Source organism: Diceros bicornis, chromosome 10 (genome assembly GCF_020826845.1).
Source record: "Diceros bicornis minor isolate mBicDic1 chromosome 10, mDicBic1.mat.cur, whole genome shotgun sequence".
In the NCBI taxonomy this organism is placed as follows: domain Eukaryota; kingdom Metazoa; phylum Chordata; class Mammalia; order Perissodactyla; family Rhinocerotidae; genus Diceros; species Diceros bicornis.
Genome location: NC_080749.1, coordinates 14,720,938 through 14,744,544, shown reverse-complemented (window position 1 = coordinate 14,744,544; position 23,607 = coordinate 14,720,938). Strand labels below are relative to the sequence as shown.

At 40.6% G+C, this 23,607-nt stretch overlaps 1 protein-coding gene across 1 annotated transcript; it reads left to right on the top strand.

Moving 5' to 3' along the window:
* The first annotated feature begins 5,383 nt into the window (after nt 1-5,383).
* DDX18 (DEAD-box helicase 18) lies at nt 5,384-22,928 on the top strand. Its single transcript, XM_058548838.1, has 14 exons — nt 5,384-5,531; nt 7,124-7,498; nt 9,845-9,985; nt 11,452-11,587; nt 11,967-12,067; nt 12,169-12,368; nt 12,457-12,571; nt 15,041-15,180; nt 16,073-16,234; nt 16,568-16,720; nt 17,454-17,567; nt 19,402-19,458; nt 19,805-19,982; nt 21,112-22,928. Exons 1-14 carry the CDS (start codon nt 5,447-5,449, stop codon nt 21,252-21,254), a joined length of 2,100 nt encoding a protein of 699 aa, XP_058404821.1. The 5' UTR covers nt 5,384-5,446; the 3' UTR covers nt 21,255-22,928.
* The last annotated feature ends 679 nt before the right edge of the window (nt 22,929-23,607 follow it).

Below are 23,607 nucleotides of genomic sequence, written 5' to 3'. Positions count from 1 at the left end.
CCACCAAAAATGCGAACATTTTGAGGGTGGGATCTTTGGCTAATTTAACTTTGTATTGCCAATTACCTGGCACATCATCATTGATTAACAGATACTAGTTTGAAAGAATGAGTAAATGAATGGAAATTTCCAGGTGTGAGTGGTCTCTAAAGATGAATGAAATTACATTTCTGTCTTCAAGAAGGTAAAATTAGCTAAGAAGTAAAGACCCAGACAACAGGTATAATATAGGTAGGTAGTTTGATAATGATGGTGGTCAGGGCAGGCCACCCCAAGAGGCACCACTCTGGTATGTGGATTATTTCGAGCTGAAGACAAGAAAGGCTCAGAAGACTCAGGAAGAACATTTGAGCTTCCCTTCCCAAATTGTTTAAAAAAATGTTATCATAAAAGGAAGGAGGCACTAAGAAAGGCACCAACAAGCTCAACTTATCAAAATTCTGTCTCTCCGGCCACATTCTCTATAGGTGGCCCTGTAAATAATTGTCTGACAAACATTTACATTTCCCTCTCCATGTGAATTGTCTTCTTCCCCTCTGAAATCCCAAACCGCTACCCCCACCAACACCTTCCATGCCTTTAGCTACAATACTTAAGCAAGCAGCTTAGATAGAATGACGAGTTGCTCAGCCCTCTGAGTTTCTCCCATGTACACATGTTATTAAACTTGGTATTATTTTCTCCTGCTAACCTGTCTTTTAATTATTTGGCCAGACATAAGAACCTTAAGGGAAAGGGCAGAGAGGGGACTCTCCATCTTCCCCGACAATAAATTGCATGAAATCAGTTGGTGAAGAGTCAGACTTCTCATAGTTTTCACTATAGTAAAATAGCCAGGTAGAGGGTTGGGGTGTGGCAGCTTCTTCTCTAAACCCCTTCTCCAAAAAGACTCCATTTTCAAAAAATCTTAAGGGAGTAAGTTGGCATGATGGTTGTTAAAATTATTACAGAAGGACTATGATGTGAACCCTGACGCTACCCTGGGAAAATATAGGGGAATTAAGCAAGGGGGGTGGGGAGATCCTGGGGTGTGCTCATGTGAAATAAAGAACCAGTGAAAATGACATGTTAAGAACTAAGACGTGGAACTTGCCAGCTTCTGGTTGGCAGCCACTCCCGCTATTTATTCTTTCACAAGGATTGTTTAGGAAGTGGCAAAAATCGTCTTTCAGAAAATTCTCTACATGCAATGTAGTATCTTGGATTGGATCCTGGGACCGAAAAAGGACATTAGTGGAAAAATTGGTGAAATCTAAATAAAGTCTCTAGTTTAGTTAATAGTATTATCAAGGTTAATGTCTTAATTTTGACAAATATATCATGGCTACATGAGTTGTAAACATTAGGGGAAACAGGGTGGAGGGTACTATCTTTGCAACATTTTTGTAAATCTAAAATCATGCCAAATAAAAAATGTATTAAAAATAAATCCCAATTCTGAACTGTTATTTCCACAGCATACTGGTTAAGCAAGGGTCAGTCTGTGAGTCAATCATCAGTGGTCAGACTGGAAGACTCAGGGGAAGGTGGTCAAAGGAAGTTGTCTTTTTAAAGTTCCCATCCTTCCCCGAACACACACACTCCTACCACATTCAAGCCTCACTCTCAAGCCTGGCCCAGCCCCTGGACTCTCTGCCTTGCACAGCTGCTCTTGTGGTCCTGCATTGTTATTTATTGACATACTAAGGCTTGTCTTTGCTAGCCTTTTCTCTGACCTCAGATCTTTGCATAGCACAAAAATACCTCCCACTCTGAGTAGCATGCTGCCCTCCTACTCACCTTTTTATATTATATTATATCATCTTGTTTTAATGTCTTCCCAGCATTTAGTTCAATATGAAATTACATTATCCACTCACTTGTTTACCAGATTGATATCTGTTGCCCCCTCTCTAGGCAGTAAGCTCCCTGGAAACAAGCACCTTGCCTGTCTTGTTCACTGCTGATCCAGGGCTTAAAACAGTACCTAGCACAGAATAGATTTTTTTTAAGTAATGAATGAATACATTTCTTGAGAGAAAGGTTTCTGTTATGTACTTCTGTACCCTCTCCACCTCCTAGACCCACTGCAATAACAATGGCTCAGAGAATTGTGGCGATGCTCCCTAAAAGGATATCTCATTCTCACATCCACCAGTTCACTGAAGAAGACATTTCTTAAGCACCTGCCTGCTTAGTATAATGCAGAAATACAAAGAACCAGAGTCTGGTCCAGGAAAATCAAGCCACGTGAAGGAAGCAACACCACACTCATCTATAGTAACATAGCACTATTTAAGTTTCTACATACTATGGAGTGGTTAACCTTACAGAAACTAGCATTTGAAAGTTCCCAGAAAATCACTTCAAGAATCCTAATGCAGTGATTGGAGAGAGTGAGTCAGTTATTTCTTTCTCAAATTCTAAGGGGTTTGTGAAATACACCGATTTCTTTTCCCAGTGAAGTAAGGCTTTTTTTATTTGAATAAAAAGAAACTACTTACAAACTTGCTTTTTATTTTACAGACACTTGTCTAAAATTTAAGGATCTCAAATGAATCAAAATAATGGTGTGGGTAAGGTATGGTCCATATTGAATGTAAATATTGCTAGCAGGCAGGTAGAGGGCAGCATCTCCATTCCCTCTCTGCTCTGCCTGCCGCTAGCTCAGCACCTGTGCACAGTGGGTATGGAATGAAAGATCCATCCCCAACCTCACTCTCAGAGTATAGTGTTGACCTGTCATGTGCTTCCCTTATAGTTTACCATAATTGTTTAATTTTCTATCTTCTCCTTGTAAGCTCCGTAAACTTCACGAAGGTAAGCCGTGTCAATCTTATCCGCCATTCTATACCCAGCATTTGGCACACACCCATCACATACTCCTAGCATAACGATGCTCAAAAAATAATCACTAAACGAGTGAGTAATTGGTGAATGAATATATTCTGGGGAAGGAGATATCTGGAACAGGGAGACTCAGCAAGAAGTTTTAGATATATACTGAATAGATACTAAGATGGGCTCTAGCAGTGAGGGACAAAAGGATTATCAGAGGCACATGATTAATTGCCACCACCCCAGACCTCACAGATATTTTCTGAAATCCAACGCAATGATACTCATTTGTTTACCAGACCTGGTCTTGGAAACTCACTTTCTTAAAGTAACTCCCACCCTCAATTTTGAGTTGTTCCAAGGTTATCTCTCCTTTCTCTCCTAAAAATCTAGAAAAATTGGCATGTAGCCTTACATACGACTCTTGAAAGGTTATCAACCCCTAAAATTAATCATTTCCATGCACCATAGGAGACCAGCTTCCCTAATCTAAACATCTTGAAAACACCCAAGCTGTGAATTCTGTGGTCTTATGGAAATGACACTGCCAAACCTCACTATTAGCTGGAAAAGGTCACACCCTAGAGAAAAGGGAGTACTCTTCCATTACCACTACCAAAGCATTATCAGACCCACTAATTTAATCTACAACAGAAGAAAATAATAATTCTGAGCACTTTCTATATGGAAGACATGCTAGTTGTGGCACCCAAGACTAATAGATGTGAATCTCAAAGTCACAGACCTGACATTCAAGTGTGCAGTCATGAAAATGTATACGTATACTTATTGAGATAGAGATAGAAAGAGGGATGCATGTGTCTTCTGTGCTCTTTTTTGTGATGGCCAGTCAGGGGTGGCCACAAGAGGAGACACAGGAGAGGCTCGGGATAACAAAAGTTATTATACTCACAGGTTCTAGAAACAGGAGGCATAGCATGCCATGCAGAGCCATGTGGAAAAGCACCAGCATCTGTTAGGAGGCAGAAGAAAAAGGACCAAGGGGAGAGCCTGGGCCACAGGCTCCATGGGAGTTTCCTCAGGAAAGGAGACGTAGAGCAAGGTAAACAGTTTATGATTGGCTAATTTAAATAATTTAGGCAGGCTCTAAACTATTGGAGTGGCCCCTAGTTGCCTATTACCTGGCCCTCGGATAATTAAAGCAAAGGAATATTGCCTCCTGAGGTGTACAGGCTAGATAGAGGAAGTATGGCTCAGGATTGGTTAGTTTGCTTATCAAAGGCATGCTCCAGGCTAAGTCTTTTGTCGTCTTAAGAATCAGCTAGTCGCCAAAGGGACAGTCTCTCCTCAGCCAGAAAAGGTTTTTTAAGATGTCAAAATATCATAATATACAAAAAAAAAATGAACAATACAACTTGTATATATATTTAAGTTGATACATGTATTTAAACTGAGAAAGATGTGTCTATGTACGTATGTGTATCTCTGTGTGTGTGTTTTTAAATTTCTGACTCATCCTTTAGCCTGCCTAGTCATGGACAATCTGAGCACATCATGATTTGTTTGTCTTGGTTTTCCAGTCCTATTGAATGTGATTTCTCAGTCAGTTCATTCGTATTCTGTTTAAACTCCCTCCCAGGTTTTCTTCTTCTCCCTTCCTCCCTGTGATGTGTCTAGTCCCCATGGGCTCATGCCCTGCCACTCCAAGTTTACAAATTAATCTAGTTTTCATTGGCCTTCCACTTGTTGTTCAGACCCAATTGATTATTGCCAGAAGGAATTTGAGCCAATTTATTGCCAAGGGGAATTGGGGCAAATTTTTAAAGAAAAATATCATTTTCTATATGAACTATCCCCATTTTTTAACATTAGTGCACTCTTCTTACCCCTCGCCCCCCCCCCCCCCAGAAATTACCTAAACAGTAATTTCTGTCTTGCATTCCTTGAGGGTCCATGAGAGATTTTTGGAGATTTATAAACCTCTGTTCTTCAAACTGCAGCCAACTCATTAATATTGCAGTAAAATCAATTTAAATGCATAGTAACCCAAATTTTTAATGGACCAAGAACAGAATAATTTAGGATGAAATGGCACGAAAAATATCAGAGTGAAATACAAAAGTACGGGTGTTGCTTTGAGAAATGCTGTATTAAGGTGTGCATGTATACCAAGTGACATGGAAAGTATATTTCTCATTAAAAAGAGTGGTCAAACAACTCTGGACACACATATAAATGAAATTTAAGTTTTATTCAATTTTCCAAATCGTCCAGCATCCAAAGACGTCAGGAACATAAAAACGGAGACTCCCTAAAGCCCTCCGCTCCCCCTTGTTTCTTCAGTCTCCTCCGAGGCTAGACCAAAACTACTAGGACTCCCAGTCGCCCTATCACACTGCCAGCTCTGCCACATGAACTCGGCTCAGGGTCGGGCCTCCATTCCCGCAGGGGACGCTGCACAGCATCCGGTCGCCAAGGGAAGCACGGCGCACGCGCCCGGAAGTATTTCCGTCCGGACGCAATTTCTGATCCTCAGGCCGCGAGCTCTTCCTGTGACGTACTTCCGGTTGGCCGAGCTGCGCACGTGCGTCCCGAGAGGACGTTACGTCACCCGGGAGCGCTGAGAAGCCGGGCTGTGGCGCCGTGGTGAAGGAGCCTTACAGACAGTATGTCTCATCTACCGATGAAACTCCTGCGCAAGAAGATCGAGAAGCGGAACCTCAAGCTGCGGCAGCGAAACCTAAAGCTCCAGGGTGAGAGGCGCTGGGCTCGTGGCGTGCTCAGGGGCGAGGGAGCCCACGCGTGGGCCGTGGCGCGCGACGGCGACTGCGGGGCCGGGCGGCGCGGTCCGAGAGTCCCCGGGGCTCCAGGGCGGCGCGTGCTGCCCCGAGAGCGCGTGTGCTTGTTGAGAGTCACCGGGAGGCCCGGGGCAGCCTCGAGTCGGGTCCTAGATCTGCCCCGACTTTTCTGAGCATCAGTTTGTCCTACTTACAGAGTTGGAGCAGGAGACCTCTTACTTCCCTTCCAGGCCTCCAGCAGTGCTTCCAGCTAAACCGGGCTTTTCCCCTTCCACCCTCCCCGTTCCGACTCCCTCCCAACCTGCAGGTCCCACCACATCCCCGCCCCTCACCCGTTTTCATTCAGACACATGGAACTTTCTCTTCTCTGTGCACCTTCTATTCATATCATCTGTTCAGTGTCTACGTTCTTTGAAAACCAGCTCAGTGTCACTCTTTTCACAGAGCTTTCCTGATACCGTTGCCTTCCCCTACCCACCTCCACTATTCTCTGTCTCCGCTCTGTACCGCTTCTTCATTTTCAGCTCTAAAGGTGTCTTCTGCACACATCCACCGCAAAGCCTCTCTCGTGCCCTGTCTTCCCATCACTCCCAACTTTAGGTTATAAATTCGTTAAAAGTGTTTACATATTGGCATCCTTCGCAAAGACTTACAAAAAGGATTTTACCTGACTATCACCTTTCTTACCTAACTGATTTGCAAGTCCTTACTTTCTGACAGTGATTCAGAGATCGTGACATTGTTGCCGTTAACCTTTTTGGGTCCTCTATAAGATACAGATCTCTGAGGGGAATGTTGAAGGTATAATGCCTTACCCCAGTTGGTTTTCGGCAGAGATTAATTGAAAGAAATCCTGGAGGAGAGGACAGGTTTGTGGGTTTTAGGAATAATGTTTTTGAAGTTCCTTACATTTCTGTTTCTTATAGAATAATACGGCATTACTACTTGTTGGTAAAAATAATTAAAATAAAAGATGGTGTTTTCTTTTTCTATATTAAACTGGGCAGCTTTTGTCAAGACATTCTTAGGCATTTATATATAAGTATTTGACAAATAAGTAGTTTCATCAATAGAATTTTCAATTCACTAGAGTCTAGGAAAGTTGTGGTTGAACGTTTTGAATTTATATGAGAAGAAGTAGTTGTGTGAATAAGATATGTCTTTTTTAATATATCAGTTAATCATATATTCATCAAATACCTAATGTTAACATGTATGTTTTCTAACTACCATTGTCTAGTCCCATCTGTTTAAATATTTAACCTCATTGAAGTTTTCCTGTCCCAGACTCTTAAGGACAGAGATGTGGTTTTTTGAAGTTAAAAAATCAGTGCAAATTTTCCTTTTCCATCATTTTTCCTTAAAGAAAATTTACTTGTCCTCTAGTAGAATACCATAAAATTGCAAGTGGTTTTAATAATGTACGTGAAAGAGAAGTAAAAGCTAAATCGTTTTAGTCCTGAAAGCCTTGGAATTTCTCATTTCACATTTCAGTGTTTCTAAGTAAACCTCTTCTTTGTCACAAAGTGTGTTCTGTTTTTAAACAGGGGCCTCCGACGTCAGGCTCTCAGAAACTCAAAATGGAGATGTGTCTGAAGAAACACTGGGAGGTGGAAAAGTTAAAAAATCCCTAAAACAGTCTAATAATGTGGGCCTGCCAGAAGCCCAAAATGGAGATATATGTAAAGAAACAGTGGGAGGTGGGAAAAAAAAATCACTAAAACAGTCTATGAATGTGAGTTCATCAGAAGCCCAAAATGGAGATATATCTAAAGAAACAGTAGAAAATGTAAAAGTTAAAAAATCCCCCAAGAAATCTACCGTATTAACCAATGGGGAAGCAGCAACACAGCCTCCTAATTCAGAATTAAAAAAGAAGAAGAAGAAGAAGAAGAGAAAAATGGTGGATGATGCTGGGCCTGGTAGGTACTTCATTTTCTTTGAACTCAAGCTGTTCACACAGTTTTTCACAGTTATCACTCTGCCTTCCCTGTGTTATTATTATTGTCCACATGACATGCAGAAATTCTCTGTACTCGCTGGTATACCACAAACTAGCCTGGGAGCTAGAGGAAATGTTTGTGGGAGAGGAGTGCTTTTAACTTTTCTCAAAATATTGAGTACTGTGTCAAGCTTTTACGTTCCCTAACAGCCTTGAAGAAAACCTCACACTTACATAAGAATCTCCTTAGAATTCTAGAAATGTGCTCTTCTTTTTGGCAGTTAGCTGGGCTTTTTACGATATATAGAACACAGACTATGGCATAATATCCTAGGTTTACCTTTTTGCAAGCTGAATTGTGGAATTACTAAAGAAATCTGGGCTGGTAGTAGGATCTATCTTCTTTGGCCTTTGTGTATCATTGGGCTTTGCATTAATGATTCTTTTCATTTACTTTTCTGCCCCATTTCTTTTTTCCTACCATAAATTCCTCCCTTTGAAAGGAAACTTAGTGATAATTTGGATATGCGAAGTGTATAAAATAGCAGGAAACTTCTGAATAAATGGGACGTTAATTTGTGAGTAGAATGGCCAGGATAGTATTGGCGGTGGGGAGGGAAGGGCTATTTTCTTTTGGAAGATGATTGGATTTGAATAAGCTTAGGTAAAAGAACAGGCATAATGATTGAGATGTGAGCAAGCAGAGATTTCAAGGGAGGATAGAACAGGTGTCAGCAAACTATTCAGCCTTCCACCTGTTTTTATAAATAAAGCTTTATTGGAACACTGCAGTGCTCATTTGTTTACTTGGTCTTTGTGGTGACAGAGGCCATATGGCCTGCAAAACCTATAATGTTTATTCTCTGGCTTTCTGTAGAGAAAGTTTGCCAACACCTGGGTTAGAATGTCCTATTCATCTATCTCATCTGAAATAAAGGTTTCATTTAGAAAGAGCTTTGAACTTTTCCTAACATGCGTGGCTGTCTTCATGCTGCCAACAGATTAATAACATTTATAGGTTATAAGAAATTGCGTAAACAAAAAGTGAAACAAGATAGAGAAAAGCATGAGGATTAGACATTACAGTTTTTATTTAAAGTGATTGTAGTGACTTTAGAATTTTTGTTCTGAGTGTGTCTAAGGAAGTGATATTATTTCTAGTCTCACCATTGAATGACAGAGCTGGGAGTTTTAACCCTATTGGTAAACTTTAAGAACTATTTTAAGGAAAACAAGTGATAAGCCATGAAGACCAGCTGACAATATCCATGGCTTTTGAACACGTGGGTCCTGCAGAGTTGACTGTTTCCCAGAAGGGTAGTAGTAAGGTCCAAGGAAGAGGCCAGTCCTGGGCTACAAAGAGTCCTGAATTGTGGTCTCGGTTAGTTCTGTTCTAACTAGCTTCACTAATTGCCATAAATTTATAAAAGCCCAGCATGGTAGTTTACCTGTTTGACTCAGAGTGGAGCATTAAAGGGTGTGACAGGAGTAAGGCTGGAAAGGTAGTTTAGGACCACATTATGAAAGTCGTGAATGTACAGGTAGAAAGCCAGGAGGCCCTGCCTTTCCTCATCTCACCACTTACTTCATTCAAGGAACAGGCCGGTTTATCACCCAGCTAAGTGGGTATTGCCGTTGCTTTGTAGTCTATCTCTAGTAACATGAAGAGCCTTTGGTTTTCTGTTCATCTTTAAAACAAAATTAGCTTTTTTAGAAAGTTTATGTTTAATGGTATAGGAGGGAAAATCATTGCTTATTAGGAGTTTTTAAATAATTTATGGTCGTGCATTACTTAACAATGGGGGTACATTCTGAGAAGTGCATCATGAGATGATTTCATCATTGTACGAACCTCATAGAGTGCACTTACACAAACCTAGATGGTATAGCCCACTACACACCTAGGCTGTTTGGTACTAATCTTATGGGAACACCACTGTATATGTTGTCTGTCATTGACCGAATTGTCATTATGCAGCTCATGACTATATTAATCACATGCCCTTTTTTTCCTCAGTGAAGTATATAGGACTCCGTGTAATTAGTATATTTAAATTGTTCGGTTCAACTTTCTAAATATTTCTTGGTCACTTAAGATGGTATAATACATTAAGAAACCTCAGAAATTGTTTTGTTGACAAATCTGCATGTCCCCGTGGGTTTTTAAATATAACCAAATCTTTAATCATAAAAAAAGAGACATTCTTAGCAAGCTTTTGAAAATATGCTCCTTCACATTACACATCTTTTATTTTGTGATCTCATTTGATACTTTTATTTTAAGAAATACATTTGGGGGGGGGGGGTTTGTCCTTTAAAACCAAAGATACCAAAAAAGCAAAAACTGAAGACAAAGGGGAATCTGAAGAAGGCGCCCAGGCTCCTGAACAAACAGAAAACAGCGTGGAGAAGCCAGGTGATGAGGAGGATGACAGTGAAGTGCCCAGCCTGCCCCTGGGACTAACAGGTAACTTCCAGAAAGCTTTCCTGATGGATCTTTAAAATGTCATGCCTCTCTGAATTATAGGATTTGAAGGTTCAAGAGTGACTTAATTTACCTGGAAAAAGTAAGTATTGACAAGAAACGTATTTATATCTAACAGCTTTTTATCTTCCTCATTGTGTGCCTTAGTTCTTGTTGATTCCCTATTTTTTTCCTTTTCTTCATTCCTAACACTAAATATTTTGATGTGTACACAAATGTCTTCTGGGTCCTTTGTTCCTTTGGTTTGTCATTTTTAAAGCTCATTCCATGTTGTAGGAAAATCATGGGCCCAGAAATCTGGAGCCCAGAGGTTTTAGTACTGGTGCAGTTACAGTAAGGAAAGAAGGATGAAATTAACATTATTGAGGGACTTGTGCCAGGCTGACCTCCTTTGGCCTTTGTTTCTTTGTCTGTAAAGTCAAGAGTTTAGGGTAGAATCAGTTGCTGCTAACCAGAAATGTCCAGGAGTTACTGGAGTTGTTTGGTTTGAGTTTTTTGTTTGTTAAAATATTAAGGCCCAACCTCAGACCTGCTCGATCAGAATTGCAAAGGTTATGGCAGTGGTTCTCAGCCAGGGCAGTTTTGCTTCCTGGGTGGGGTGACCAGCTCATCCTGGTTTGCCCAGAATTTGACCAGCATTGAAAGTCCTGCATCCCATAAACCACCTCTGTCCCAGGCAAACTGTGAGGATTGGCCACACCTTTTGGTTGTCAGAACAGGGGGCAGGCTACTGGCATTTAGTGAGTAGAGGTCAGGGATACTGCAGAACATCCTATAACGCATAGGACAGCCTCTCACAACAAAGAATTATCCAGCCCAAAATGTCAGGAGTGCCAAGGTTGGCAATACCTAGGTTAGAGCCAGGACTTGTATGGGGTGGGGAGCTCCCCAAGGGCTTTTGATGCCTTCCCCTGCTAAAGATCCACAGCACACTGGATATGTGGGATCAGCCTTACAGACTGTGTCTGTATCTGACTCTTCTCAGTTGTCTCTTTTAGAGTGAAATTAACTACTCTTTTGATTGACTTCAAACTCAGTTTTTATTATACTAAATGTTTTCACTTTTTATTTCAGATTTATTAAACATTTCATTTCTCTCTGAACTCTCTCCCACCCCAACAGCCTTGGCATTTTCATTTCATACCAGTCCCTTGATTTCACCTCCTCTCCATCCCTTATTATTTTGTTACACTAGGCTCTGGACTTGAAATTATACAGCCATCAGCAGTGGAGACACTTCAAAAGTATAGGATCTTTTTCTTAATATATGGGAATGGTTGGGGATTAGTGTTTTCTTACTGGAGGAAGCTCTTCTAAGCTTGATTGCAACCCAGTAATGCTTTCAGTCCGCAAAACTAATTTAGGCAATTAGTTTGCCTAAACTAATTAGTCAGTATTGACTATTAAAAAAAGATAAATTTGCTAATGATAAACTATCTTCTGTTTAGGAGCTTTTGAAGATACTTCATTTGCTTCTCTGACTAATCTTGTCAATGAAAACACTCTAAAGGCAATAAAAGAAATGGGCTTTACAAACATGACTGAAATTCAGCATAAAAGTATCAGACCACTTCTGGAAGGCAGGTATGATTAACACTGATGTTTGGGCATTAGTATCTATTTTTAGTGCTAGTAGTTTGGAAAGGAAATGCCAGTATGTTCTGTTGATTTTGCACTGTGTGTTGGGTCACATACCCAACCTGCATTAAAGACTTTAAGTTATTTACTGATGTTTGAACAAAGTATTCACTTCTGTTTTATAGCATGATTCTTATTCTTGAGTTGGGTATTTAACGCAGGTGATAGCTTTCAGTGGTAGAGAGGTTTGGGACTTTGTCTTTCTTCTTCATGTTCTAGCGCTGATGCCCAAAACATACGTGATAGTAACGTGGTAGGTGTTCAGTAAATGACTTGTTGAATGAGTAGACTAAATGTCCCTCTCCTTGCCTTTTTTAATATTTAGGGATCTTCTGGCTGCTGCAAAAACAGGCAGTGGCAAAACCCTGGCATTTCTCATCCCTGCAGTTGAACTCATTGTTAAGTTAAAGTTCATGCCCAGAAATGGTAAGTCTTTGTTCTGATTTCTTCTCACTAGTATTGTAGCTGTTATGGACTTGTGATGATTACAGTTTGGCTTTTACCGTATATCATTTTTTCCATTTTAGGAACAGGAGTCCTTATTCTCTCACCTACGAGGGAACTGGCCATGCAGACTTTTGGTGTTCTCAAGGAGCTAATGACACACCATGTTCATACATATGGATTAATAATGGGGGGCAGTAACAGATCTGCTGAAGCACAGAAACTTGCTAATGGGATCAACATTATTGTGGCCACACCAGGCCGTCTCCTGGACCATATGCAGGTAAGAGAACGCTGTGATGCAGCACCTGGCTCATTGTCTTGTGTGAAACATAAACTTGACAGCTAACAGTTTTTCTTTGTCTTGTTAGAATACCCCAGGGTTTATGTATAAAAACCTTCAATGTCTGGTTATTGATGAGGCTGACCGTATCTTGGATGTTGGGTTTGAAGAGGAATTAAAACAAATTATTAAACTTCTGCCAAGTAAGTAGGTAGCATCTGCATGTGGTTTGCAAAGTAGTAGTTGGAAGTAGGTGAGGATTGTTCCTAGATGAAACCTGTTAATACCAGGATTTTAATATAGCCAAGAGAAGTTGTGCCAGTCGGCTTTAGAGGTAGTTTGCAATACATGGATCAAACTTACTAGTAACTTATTACAGTGGTTTTGCCATTTTAGAGGTTATAATGCAAGTTAAACAGTCCTAACCTGTCATTCCCATGTCGCCGTCGCCCCCCCATCTTACTTTTTCTTACCTCATTCTGACGTCTCCCAGGTAGCCGTGGACTTGTGGCCTTTTGTATTATATTTGAGTTGTACATACCTTGGTTACAGTACTTGCAACATTATAAACTGCTTATATCTGTAATAAGATCATGGTCTCATTCATTATACAACTTGTTTTTAATGCTTTATTGAGGGAAAATTGACATAATAATCTGTACCTATTTTAAATAAACAATTTGATAAGTTTTGACATGTTTACACCTGTGAAACCATCACCACAGTCATACAGTGAACATCTCCATAACGCTCAGAAGTTTCCTTGTACACCCTTGTAATCCCTCCCTCAAACTCTCAGTAGGAACAACCCTTGTCTGCTTCCAACAACTGCTCACACACGTCTCTCTCTCCTAGGAAACTGTTGATCTGCTTTCTGTTACTGTAGATCAGTGTGCATTTTCTAGAGATTTATATGAATGAATATGAATCATACAGTATAACTTTTTGTCTGCTCAGCAAATTCTTTTGCGAGTCATCCATGCTGTTACATCTGTCAGTAGTTCTTTACCTTATTCCTCAGTAGCATCCCATTGTTGAATATACCACAACTTGTTTATCCGTTCAGTTGTCGATGGATGATTGTCCTGTTTACAGGTTTTGGCTATTACAAATAAAGTTGCTGTGAACATTCATCTACAACTCTTATTCTGGGCATATATTTCCTTTTTGTCTTGGGTAACTACCTAAGAGTGGAGTAGCCGATGTATGTTTAGCTTGTACCATTTTACATTCTCATCAGCAATGTGTGAGAATTCCAGTTCTTCCTATTAAGTCTTGAAATTAGGTAGCATTAACCCCCACCTTTGTTCTTTTTCAAATTGTTTTGGTTATTCTTGTTCTTTGCATTTCTATATAAATTTTAGAATCAGTTTGTCAATTTCTACCCCGTAAAAAAAATTTCTACCCCCTAAAAGTTCTGGGATCTTGGTTGGGATTGTATTGAATATAGATCATTGGTGAAAGGCAATATTGAGTCATTCAGCCGGTGAATAGGTATACCTCCATTTATTAGCTCCTTAATTTATCTTAACAGTGTTTTAGAGTTTTCAGTGTACAGATTTTTTCACATCTTTTGTCAGATTTATCCCTAAGTATTTCATTAGAATTTCAATTTCAAATTGTTCATTGCTTATATGTAAATACAGTTAATTTTTTTTATTTTGATCCTGTATCCGGCAAGGTAATTATTACTAGACTCAACTGGATTGTTCATTATGACCTTCCAGATGAAGCTAGCCATTGGATTTTCTACATAGGCAGTCATATCATCTACAGATGAAAAAATGAAATTCATCACTTAATTTTTTTCTTGCTTGACTGCACTGGCCAGAACCTCCAGTACAACACTGAATACAAGTGGTGAGAGAAGACATCTTTGTCTTATTCCTAATCTTAGGTGGAAAGCATTCATTCTTTCACCACTAGATTTTTTTGTAGATGCCCTTTATCAGATTGAGGATGATCCCTTCTGTTCGTAGTTTGTTGAGATTTTTTTAATCACAAATAAATGTTATATTTTGTCAAATGCTTTTTCTGTGTCTATTGAAATGATCAGATGTTTTTTCTTTAGTTTGTTAATATGGTAAACTGTGTTGGTTAATTTTCAAATGTTAAACCAACCCTGCATTCCTAGAATAATGCATTATGATGCATTGTCCTTTTTTATATATTGCTGGATTCACTTTGCTAAAGTTGTGTTTAGTAATTTTGCATTTATGCTTATGAATCATTGTTGGGTTTTGGTATCAGGGTAATGGCTGGCTTCAAAGAATGAGTTGGGAAGTAAACTTTCTTCAGTGACCTGGAGAATTTGTGAAGAATTGGCAATATTTCTTCCTTAAATGTTTGATAGACTTCACCAGTGGAGGCCATTGGGGCTGGAGTTTTCTTTAGATGAAGATTCTAACTACAATTTCTGTAATAGATACAGGCTATCTGGGTTTTCTGTTTCCCTTCGAGTGGGCTTTAGAAGTTTGTCTGTCAGGGAAATTGTCCATTCTATCTAAGTTGTCAGATTTAAAGATATAGAGATGTTCATCATATTCTCTTAATATCTATAGTAATGTCATGTCTCACATTCTTGCAAGTTCTACTTAGAGCATTTGTGGTTGTGAAGCAATTCTAAAGATTCCCTGAAAGATTTTGGTTATTGTTATATGCATCTGTTTCAGCACGCAGACAGACCATGCTCTTTTCTGCCACACAAACCCGAAAAGTTGAAGACCTGGCAAGGATTTCTCTGAAAAAGGAGCCGTTGTATGTTGGTGTTGATGATGATAAAACTAATGCAACAGTGGATGGTCTTGAGCAGGTAATTTGTGTCAATATGTTAAATTTTAAGGATCTTCTTTGGTGTTTCCTTGTAATTGTTTGGATGATCATCCAGAAAGCAGATGGATTAATGAACTTTTAATTCAAATATAGTAAACTTGGGTATTGCGTCTCTGGCTCTTCTGATGTACAGTATCTTGAACTCTGAATAATTTGATCAGCTCTCTTTACTCTGTCTCTTAGTACTGCTTGCCATGTGGGAGGTTATTAATCACTACCAGTTGTAGGTGGAGTAAAAGAAATTTGTTGTTTAATAATCTCTTGCTCTAAGACGTGAGATGAGTTAGAAGATGGAGAGACTGGTTTCACCCACATAGCTGTGGAAAATTGGAAATGAGGTGACAAAGATCCAAACTAGGTTGATTAAAAATAGAACTTTAAGATTGAATCTTTTGATGAATAAAATATTTTCCTGTAACGATTTAGCTTAAAAACCTTTCATTTGGTGTTTAGTTTTTAAAAATATATTCACCCAGCTTTGTTATCTTGTTTAGGACAGTGCACTTAAGCTGTGGCTATTTGAGATCTTGCTATTAAGGACCTTTTAAAAAATCTTTGGTGGGCCTTGAGGGTTCTGATTAATGGAGGTGTTAATATATTATGGTTGCAAGAACTATTGATAACCAGTAGTTGGAGAAATATGAAAAATATTCAGTACCCAGTGTTTGCAGCCAGTAAAAGGGATCAAAAGAGCTAAAATTAGTCTTATCTTACGAATGCTTTGTTACAATGAAGGCAGTAATTTTGTTATAGGTAAGGCATGACAGTGTGTGTATGATGTTTGTCTGTGCTCTCCATCAAATTATATTGGTTCAAGAAACTGAAAATGTCCATTTGATTATTTTGTATCTCTTCACTTGAACTGCTTCTAGGGATATGTTGTTTGTCCCTCTGAGAAGAGATTCCTCCTACTCTTTACATTCCTTAAGAAGAACCGAAAGAAAAAACTAATGGTCTTCTTTTCATCCTGTATGTCTGTGAAATACCACTACGAATTGCTGAACTACATCGATTTGCCTGTCTTGGCCATTCATGTAAGTGATTATGATGAGTTTATTAAAAACAGGTTCTGCTTATCAAGTTAAATAGATTGTGGGGTTTCAGGTATTGCGCTCTCCTCTAAACAGTTCTGAGTAGTTCAGTCAACATTGGGTGATTGATCCTGTGTGGAGGGAGCGTTGCTGGGTGTGGAGGAGTGAGGACCACCAAGGAATAAGAGACGCTGTCCACTTGGGTAGATAGGACATAGGCCAGGGAGTGAACTTGAAATCAGGTTAACAGGTCCACAGTTTGGGGGTCCTACATCTAGACCTCCTAGAAACAGCTGCAAGTTTCTAGCTCTAATGGATGTTTTGATTTGATTCCAGGGAAAGCAGAAGCAAAATAAGCGCACTACCACGTTCTTCCAGTTCTGCAATGCAGATTCAGGGATATTGTTGTGTACAGATGTGGCAGCTAGAGGGCTGGATATTCCTGAAGTTGACTGGATTGTTCAGTATGACCCTCCAGATGACCCCAAGGTAACTGACATCCTTGGGGTTTCTCCAGAATGGCTCTACATTAAGGAATGTACTTACTCTCCAGATTCCCTGAGAAATACCACGTTTCACATTCAAAGGTTTATCCCTGGGTCATTCAGGTCATGTTTTATTGTACAGTGATTGCAGTGTTTCTCTGGTGCTGATAATATTTAGGGCTTTTGCAGGACCCAAAGGGCGTGTGCAAGGAGATTTGAGAGGTATCAGTGAGACTTAAGTTAGGAATATTATATGCTTGGGATGATCTGTGAAGAGCAGTAGGTGTCAGAAGGAAATAAAATTTGCTTACAGAGATAGATAAGATTCTGTGGTATATGTAATAAAATAAGTTATATTAAGTATGTTAACAAATAATAGATTATATAAATTATCAGCCGGCATTTAAACGTGTTTTAAAAAGCCATTTTGAGGATGAAGCACACTTAATAGTCATTTTACTAGATCATAGAGTTAATGTGAGTATCGTGTCCAGCCTTCTTTCGGGCTTGGTCGTTGCCCTGTTACCTCTTTGGAGATGGTGCAGGCAGAAGGAATGACAGACTAGCTTTGGGGAACGTGGTGAAGGTCTGTGTGGCACAGCCCTGGAGGAACAGCACCATCTCATCCAGATGTGCTGACACTGTTCTGTCCACTACCGTGCACTCCTGGAAGTGCACACTGCCACAGCTTCTGTGGAGGTTAGTGTATTAACTCAGATTTTCTCTCTTCACCAAAGGAGTACATTCATCGTGTGGGTAGAACAGCCAGAGGCCTAAATGGAAGAGGGCATGCCTTGCTCATTTTGCGCCCCGAAGAATTGGGTTTCCTTCGTTACTTGAAGCAATCCAAGGTAAAGATCTTGGCTTGGAAAATCTTAAGTTGAGAACAGATTCCTCTTGATAGGCATTGTTTGCCAGTGCAGATGGCCTTAAGCACCATTTCTCGATGTGTCCGAGGAGTCATGAGTCATTGCAGGGCTATGAGAACAGTTGTTACAGTGAGTAGTTAAGCAAAGGAGATTTTACATGGGTCCAGCCCAGGAAATGTGAACAGAAAGAGCTACCCACACAGCTCAGTCCTTGAGCTCGTTATTGCTCAGCAGTGCATCTTGTGTGCCCAGGCTCTCCTTTCCCATTCTATACAGCCCTGTTTGAAACCTCTTCCACTCCTTCTAAGCTCCCTCACACCTGATCATCTCCACCTCCTGCAGTCTTCTCCACGTCTCTTCGTCCTGACGTCTTTCCCTCTCACCTCACCTGAAGCTGTGGGGATCCCCGTTCACTCCTACCTCTTCCTCCTCCTCCTTGTCCCTTGTTCGTCAACTCTGTGTTTTACCTTTAATCTCTCCCTGGCAGTTGGCTCTTTACTATCTCAGGTCTGACTAAAAAAAATAACTTCAGGGACCGGCCTTGTGGCCAAGTGGTTAAAGTTCTGCGGGCTCTGCTTTGGCAGACTGTGTTCACAGGTTCAGATCCCAGGCACGGACCTCCTCCACTCATCAGCCATGCTGTGGTGGCATCCCACGTACAAAATAGAGGAAAACTGGCATAGATGTTAGCTCAGGGCTAATCTTCCTCACAAAAAAATAAATAACTTCAACCCTAAACCTGTTCTCCTACCACCACCTCCAGCATGGCTACTCCTGTTGCCTTTCTTCAGTCTGCCAGTTTGAAAAGTGGTTTGTATTTTCTCCATTTGTTTTCCACTCACCCTGATCTCCAGCCCACCCTAATCTGGCTTTGGCCTCATTCTGTCCACCAAATCTGAATTCAGTAGAATCATAAGTGGCCTCTTTGTTGTTAGATCTTGTGAACACTTGTCAGGCCTTCTCTTTCCTGACGTTTGCCTCCTCTGGCCTCCCTGGCACAGTGTTGCCAGGTAGATTTTCCTCCACCCTGCAGCTAGGTGCAGTTGCCCAAAATTGCCCTATAGCCTTTGTACTTTTTCTCTAGAATGCCCTTTTCCTGGATCTTTGGATAGCTTCTGGTTTCAACTAGCTGTTATCTCTTCTGAAAGACATCACTGATCTCCTTCATGTTCCCACAGCACAAGTGCTCATCGAGTTGTCATCTCATCACTTATCTGTCTCCCTCACAAGACCAAGCTCTGTGAGGGTGGGTCCATGACTTGAGCAACTATCCACCCCTCCAGCTCCTAGCACAGATCTGGCACTTTCCAGTTATCTAGTAAGTGAGGGCTGGTAAGAAATCTTTCCTTCCTGTAGGAGTTTGTGGTCATTATGACCTTGGTGTCACAAACTCCAGTCACAGGGTAGTGTGGTGTTAGGGCAGCTCTCCTGACATGGAAAGAAGGACTAGGGGTCCTTCTAACAAGAAGCTTCCAAGGGCTTCATTGACTCATTGTCCCTGTCTAGTTCCTTGCCTTTCCTTTTAGGAAGCTTTCATAGCGCAGTTCATGTGCAGTTAGCAGAGGTGAGATAAGACTTTTTCATTGGCATTGGGAGACAAGAGGAAGCAGATGTCTGTCCCAAAGGGAATTCCCACAGGCCTAGTTGTCCTTCCATCTCTCCATCTCTTTAGCACCGATGAGCTACATTGAACCATTGCTACCTGGTTCCATCATTTCCCAGCCATTCATAAGACACTTGTCACTTCTCTCATTCGTCTGAAAGTCTGAATGTTGATCCATCCTGGTTTACTAATCTTCATGCTTTTGTTTTCTAGGTTCCATTAAGTGAATTTGAGTTTTCCTGGTCCAAAATTTCTGACATTCAGTCTCAGGTATGCTTTTTTTTTTTTTTTTAACCTGGTAGCCTTAGCTTCATCCCAGCACTGCCATCCCAGTGTTTCATGGGCGGCCATTGTCCTCCACATCTCCCTTTTCATAAAATGAGAAGTTCGGACTGTGTGATCTTGTAGCTTACTGCATTCCTGTGCTCTCTACCTTGTTCCAGTCCATAACTTCCAAGAACTTGGTCATTATTCGTACTGCAGCCTGATTGTGCATATATTACAAAGCTTAGAGCAAGTGTATTGGAACAAACGTTTTTTACAGAATAATTTTGTTTTAATATGTATGCAGTCTGCTTTTTTATTTTATTAAAACCAATGTGTCTTTCCATTTCAGCTTGAAAAATTGATTGAAAAGAACTACTTCCTTCATAAGTCAGCCCAGGAAGCATATAAGTCATACATTCGAGCATATGATTCCCACTCTCTGAAACAGATCTTTAATGTTAATAACTTAAATTTACCTCAAGTTGCTCTGTCATTTGGTTTCAAGGTGCCTCCTTTTGTTGATCTGAGTATCCTTTTCTTTGTTGTTATGAATTCTTCCAGAACCTAGGGGACAAGAGCTTGACGGAGAGCCGTTTGGGCTTAGCTCTTGGGTTGGTGTGTGCTCTGGCTGAGGCCTGGAGGCCCAGCTGTTCATCCTGGTCCCTGTCTGCATGTCTGTGCTGGCACGGAGTAGGCAGGGATTAATTATCAGAGTGGGGATTGCAGAAACAAGACAACTTATGACTTAGGGCTTAAAAAGGACACAAGAATTTGACTGGCAAACAGTGGGAGCCAGAGAGAGTTGCACATTCCAGAGAGAAGCACAGAGGGATAAAATTGCAGGGCTCCAGCAGTTATGAGGCCTCGCTGTACGAGGTATGTGGAGGAGCAGGATGCCCTGAAGCTGAAGACTTTGTGTCCTCTCAGAGCCACTGAAGGACGTCATACAAGGAAGCTGCAAGATCAGCAAAAGAAAAGAAAACTTAAGTGCTGCCTAAGATAAAAGGCAGAGGGAATAGCTCCAGGTGTTTCTGTTGTAATGTGTGCTTTATTATCACGTTTTCAGCAGAAGAAGCTGAACCAGCTAAAGTGAGGCCTGTTCATTAACACTGGCAGTAACTCCCGAGGGAACTAGAGGACCAAATTTGGGTCACCATTCCCATTGTAGGCATCGAGTAAATGTCTGTTGTAATGAATACATGTTGAATCATGTGAAAGGAACAGCTCCTTCACTTGGTTAAGCATTCCTGAATCAGCTCCGAGCAGAGGTGCAAGTCATTTGTTTTGACACTGGCAATATTTTTTATTGTGTTCCTGTAAACTTGCAGATTTACTTCTTAACTCATTATAAGTAATTGTCTTCCGTTTTGTTGTGTGGAGGAAGAATTAATATGACTGTTACACACGGGGCTTAAAAATCATATCTGCTAATTTTAGTTCACAATTACTTGGCCTCCTAGTTTTCTGAAAGTTTGTTGCACAGGCGTATGTTGACACGTTTTCATCGTTGAGGGAAAGGTTGTGGTAGAGGGACAGTGGTTAAACAGAGGGACAGAGGGACAAACCATAGATACATGCTGGTTTGTTCTCTGTGTATATGTCAGATTGGAGTTCATTATCTTGGTGTTGCTTGATTTCCTTAACATTCACCTTTAGACGTGAACAGCAATGAAGGCAAGCTTAGAAAGAGAGGAGGCGGTGGTGGATTCGGCTACCAGAAAGCCAAGAAAGTCGAGAAGTCTATAATCTTCAAACACATCAGCAAGAAATCCTCCGACAGCAGGCAATTCTCTCACTGAAGACACTCCTTTCATCGTGAATAGCTTTGTCCTGAAATGGATTTTTTCTCTTTGCTCTAACAAAGGAATGTTTGTAACTGTAGGATCTGGTGGCCTGCTCTGACGAGGGTATAAGTGAACTTGGGTTGCAAGCACTAAGACTCTTATTCCCAGCGAGTCAGTCTTATTTCAGGAATATAAAACAGTCCAGTTTTTCTTGATTGCCCAAGGGCAAAGCAAGGGATCTTTTTGGTCTTTGTTATGATGATAGAACATTTTAAGTTTAAATCTTTTTCCCCCCAAATTTGTCATTGTTTTAGTATAATTCTTTTTGTGCCTTTCCTTCCTGGAGTCTGGAGATCTTTGCGGCACGGATTGCTGTGCAGCCTGCTGTAGAAGGCAGGTGACCGAGTCCACCACGCAGGTGGTGGTGCTGGTGGCAGTGCAGAAAGTTGTCTCGGTTTATGTTTTGGTTTTGGTTGTTTCTTGGATCTTAACAGTAGTTCTTGACCCCTGCTGAAAATGCTGCCATGTCACGGGGCAGACAGCTTTGGGAGATAGCTAAGATGCACGTTCGGTTAAAGGCGGCATCAGTTTTTATATACTAGATTTTTTATGCCAGATTTTAAAACAGTGAGCATTTCTTGGTTTTGTTTTTTTCAAGATCAAGAAATGTGGGTTATCTGTCATTGTTATTTGGATAAAGCACCCCTAGCAATCCTAACATTTGAGTGGGGGGCAAGAATCAGATTTTTGAGCCTCATTTACACCAATATAGGCATAATAATCTGTTTTCCATTTGGTAACTTGGTAAAGACTTTAAAAAAAGAATAGGCACAGAGAGTGGTGACACTCCTCATTCAGCCTTGGTTCAAGTGGTTTAGATTTGGGTGAGCCCTCCCAACTCTGCAGAGTACTTCGAAGGCAAGGCCGACTCGTAGCAGATTTAAAGCCAGGCCATCCAACAGTGCCGAGCGCACATAAAGTTCGTATCTTTTTGAGAAAAATTACCTCTTCCAGATCCATGAAACAAAAATAGATGTATAGTGAAAATCGGAAATGAACCGAGGTCAGAAAGAGCAGCACAGAGAGTGGTTTAGTCAGATGGGGATTTTTGTTATAGGAGCTGTTGATTTCTAGTGTGTTTTACATTTTATGCTTTCTAGTGTATTTTATAACTACAAAGTGGTATTACATTTTGTAGCAATTCAAAACCAAAGTGCTAGCATCGTTTTGCTATTGTGCCAGTTAATATTTATAGACTCCTAAGTACACCGAGAACATCAAGTTAGAGGAAACAGTCTAATAAATAGCATTTCAGTAGGAAAAGGAACGATGTTCTGCACGTGGGCACGAGCACTGTCACCCTAGCTGGGCCTGTCCTGGGTTTCAGACCTCAACTGCTGGACTCCTCGTGATTAATTACTGTTTCTCTATCCAGTAACTTGTTTTTCTCTTGTTTTAGAAATAATCGTGTTTCAAAAAATATACAAAAGCAAAAGGAAGAATATTTAATTACTGAACAGAAATAAATAATGTTGATATTTTGGTATATAACCTTCCAGTGTTTTGTATACATACTTTTTAATTTTTTTATTAAGTGAAGTCATCCTCTACCCACTATTTGTAACCAGCTTGTTGCATAACATGTCACTTGCCCGTGTCATTAAAAAATTACATGAGTTTTGTATTTCACTGATTGCTATGCTTTGTTGACCTTGCTTGGTCGGCCTGGATTTGGATACTAGACACCTGCTTGTCCCAGGCTGGCTTTCCTTGTCTCAGCATGTCTAGTGCCTCGTTCGTCTTGCCATTGTTGACCTACACTATGAGTAAGTCAGTCTACAGAGATGTTGTGAGAAAAGTAGATAAGCACAAGATAGAAAGATCGTTCCTACTGTACTAATGGCTTAGTAGTCCAGACAACCAGATGACCAACCTGGCCAGGATTCAGATGTGAGGGAGCCAGTTACTAGAATCAGATACAGGGTCAGGGCAGCACCATCTACAAGGCTCATTTGCACAAGGAGAAGGGATCCTTAGGTTCCTGTGCTAAGAACACAGCTGCTGGTGGCATATATGGGGCCGTTAACTTGCCAAATGGGATTAAGTGGCTTCAACTAGGAAGGTTTGGCACCATGGGCTGGGAGCCAAGCAGATCACTACAAGCAAATAGAAACCTTTGGGTCTCCTGGGCTGCAGGCAATAAGTCATTGCTATATCTACACTTATTTTGGTCAGAATTTTTCTCTTAACTGGCCAGATTAGTGTAAGTAAAGCTGAATTCAAGATAACCAAAAAAGGATCTTGTTTATTCAAAAATAGGTAGTGGTTAAAAATGAGTGCTCCAGAACCAGAATGCCTGGATTCAGAT

Excerpts from the sequence above, each read along its gene's own strand:
- DDX18 (XM_058548838.1), top strand. The coding sequence starts at position 5,447 with ATGTCTCATCTACCGATGAAACTCCTGCGCAAGAAGATCGAGAAGCGG. Across the intron at positions 9,986-11,451 it reads CCTGCCCCTGGGACTAACAG|GAGCTTTTGAAGATACTTCA; the intron begins GTAACTTCCAGA and ends TCTTCTGTTTAG. Across the intron at positions 12,369-12,456 it reads GTCTCCTGGACCATATGCAG|AATACCCCAGGGTTTATGTA; the intron begins GTAAGAGAACGC and ends TTGTCTTGTTAG.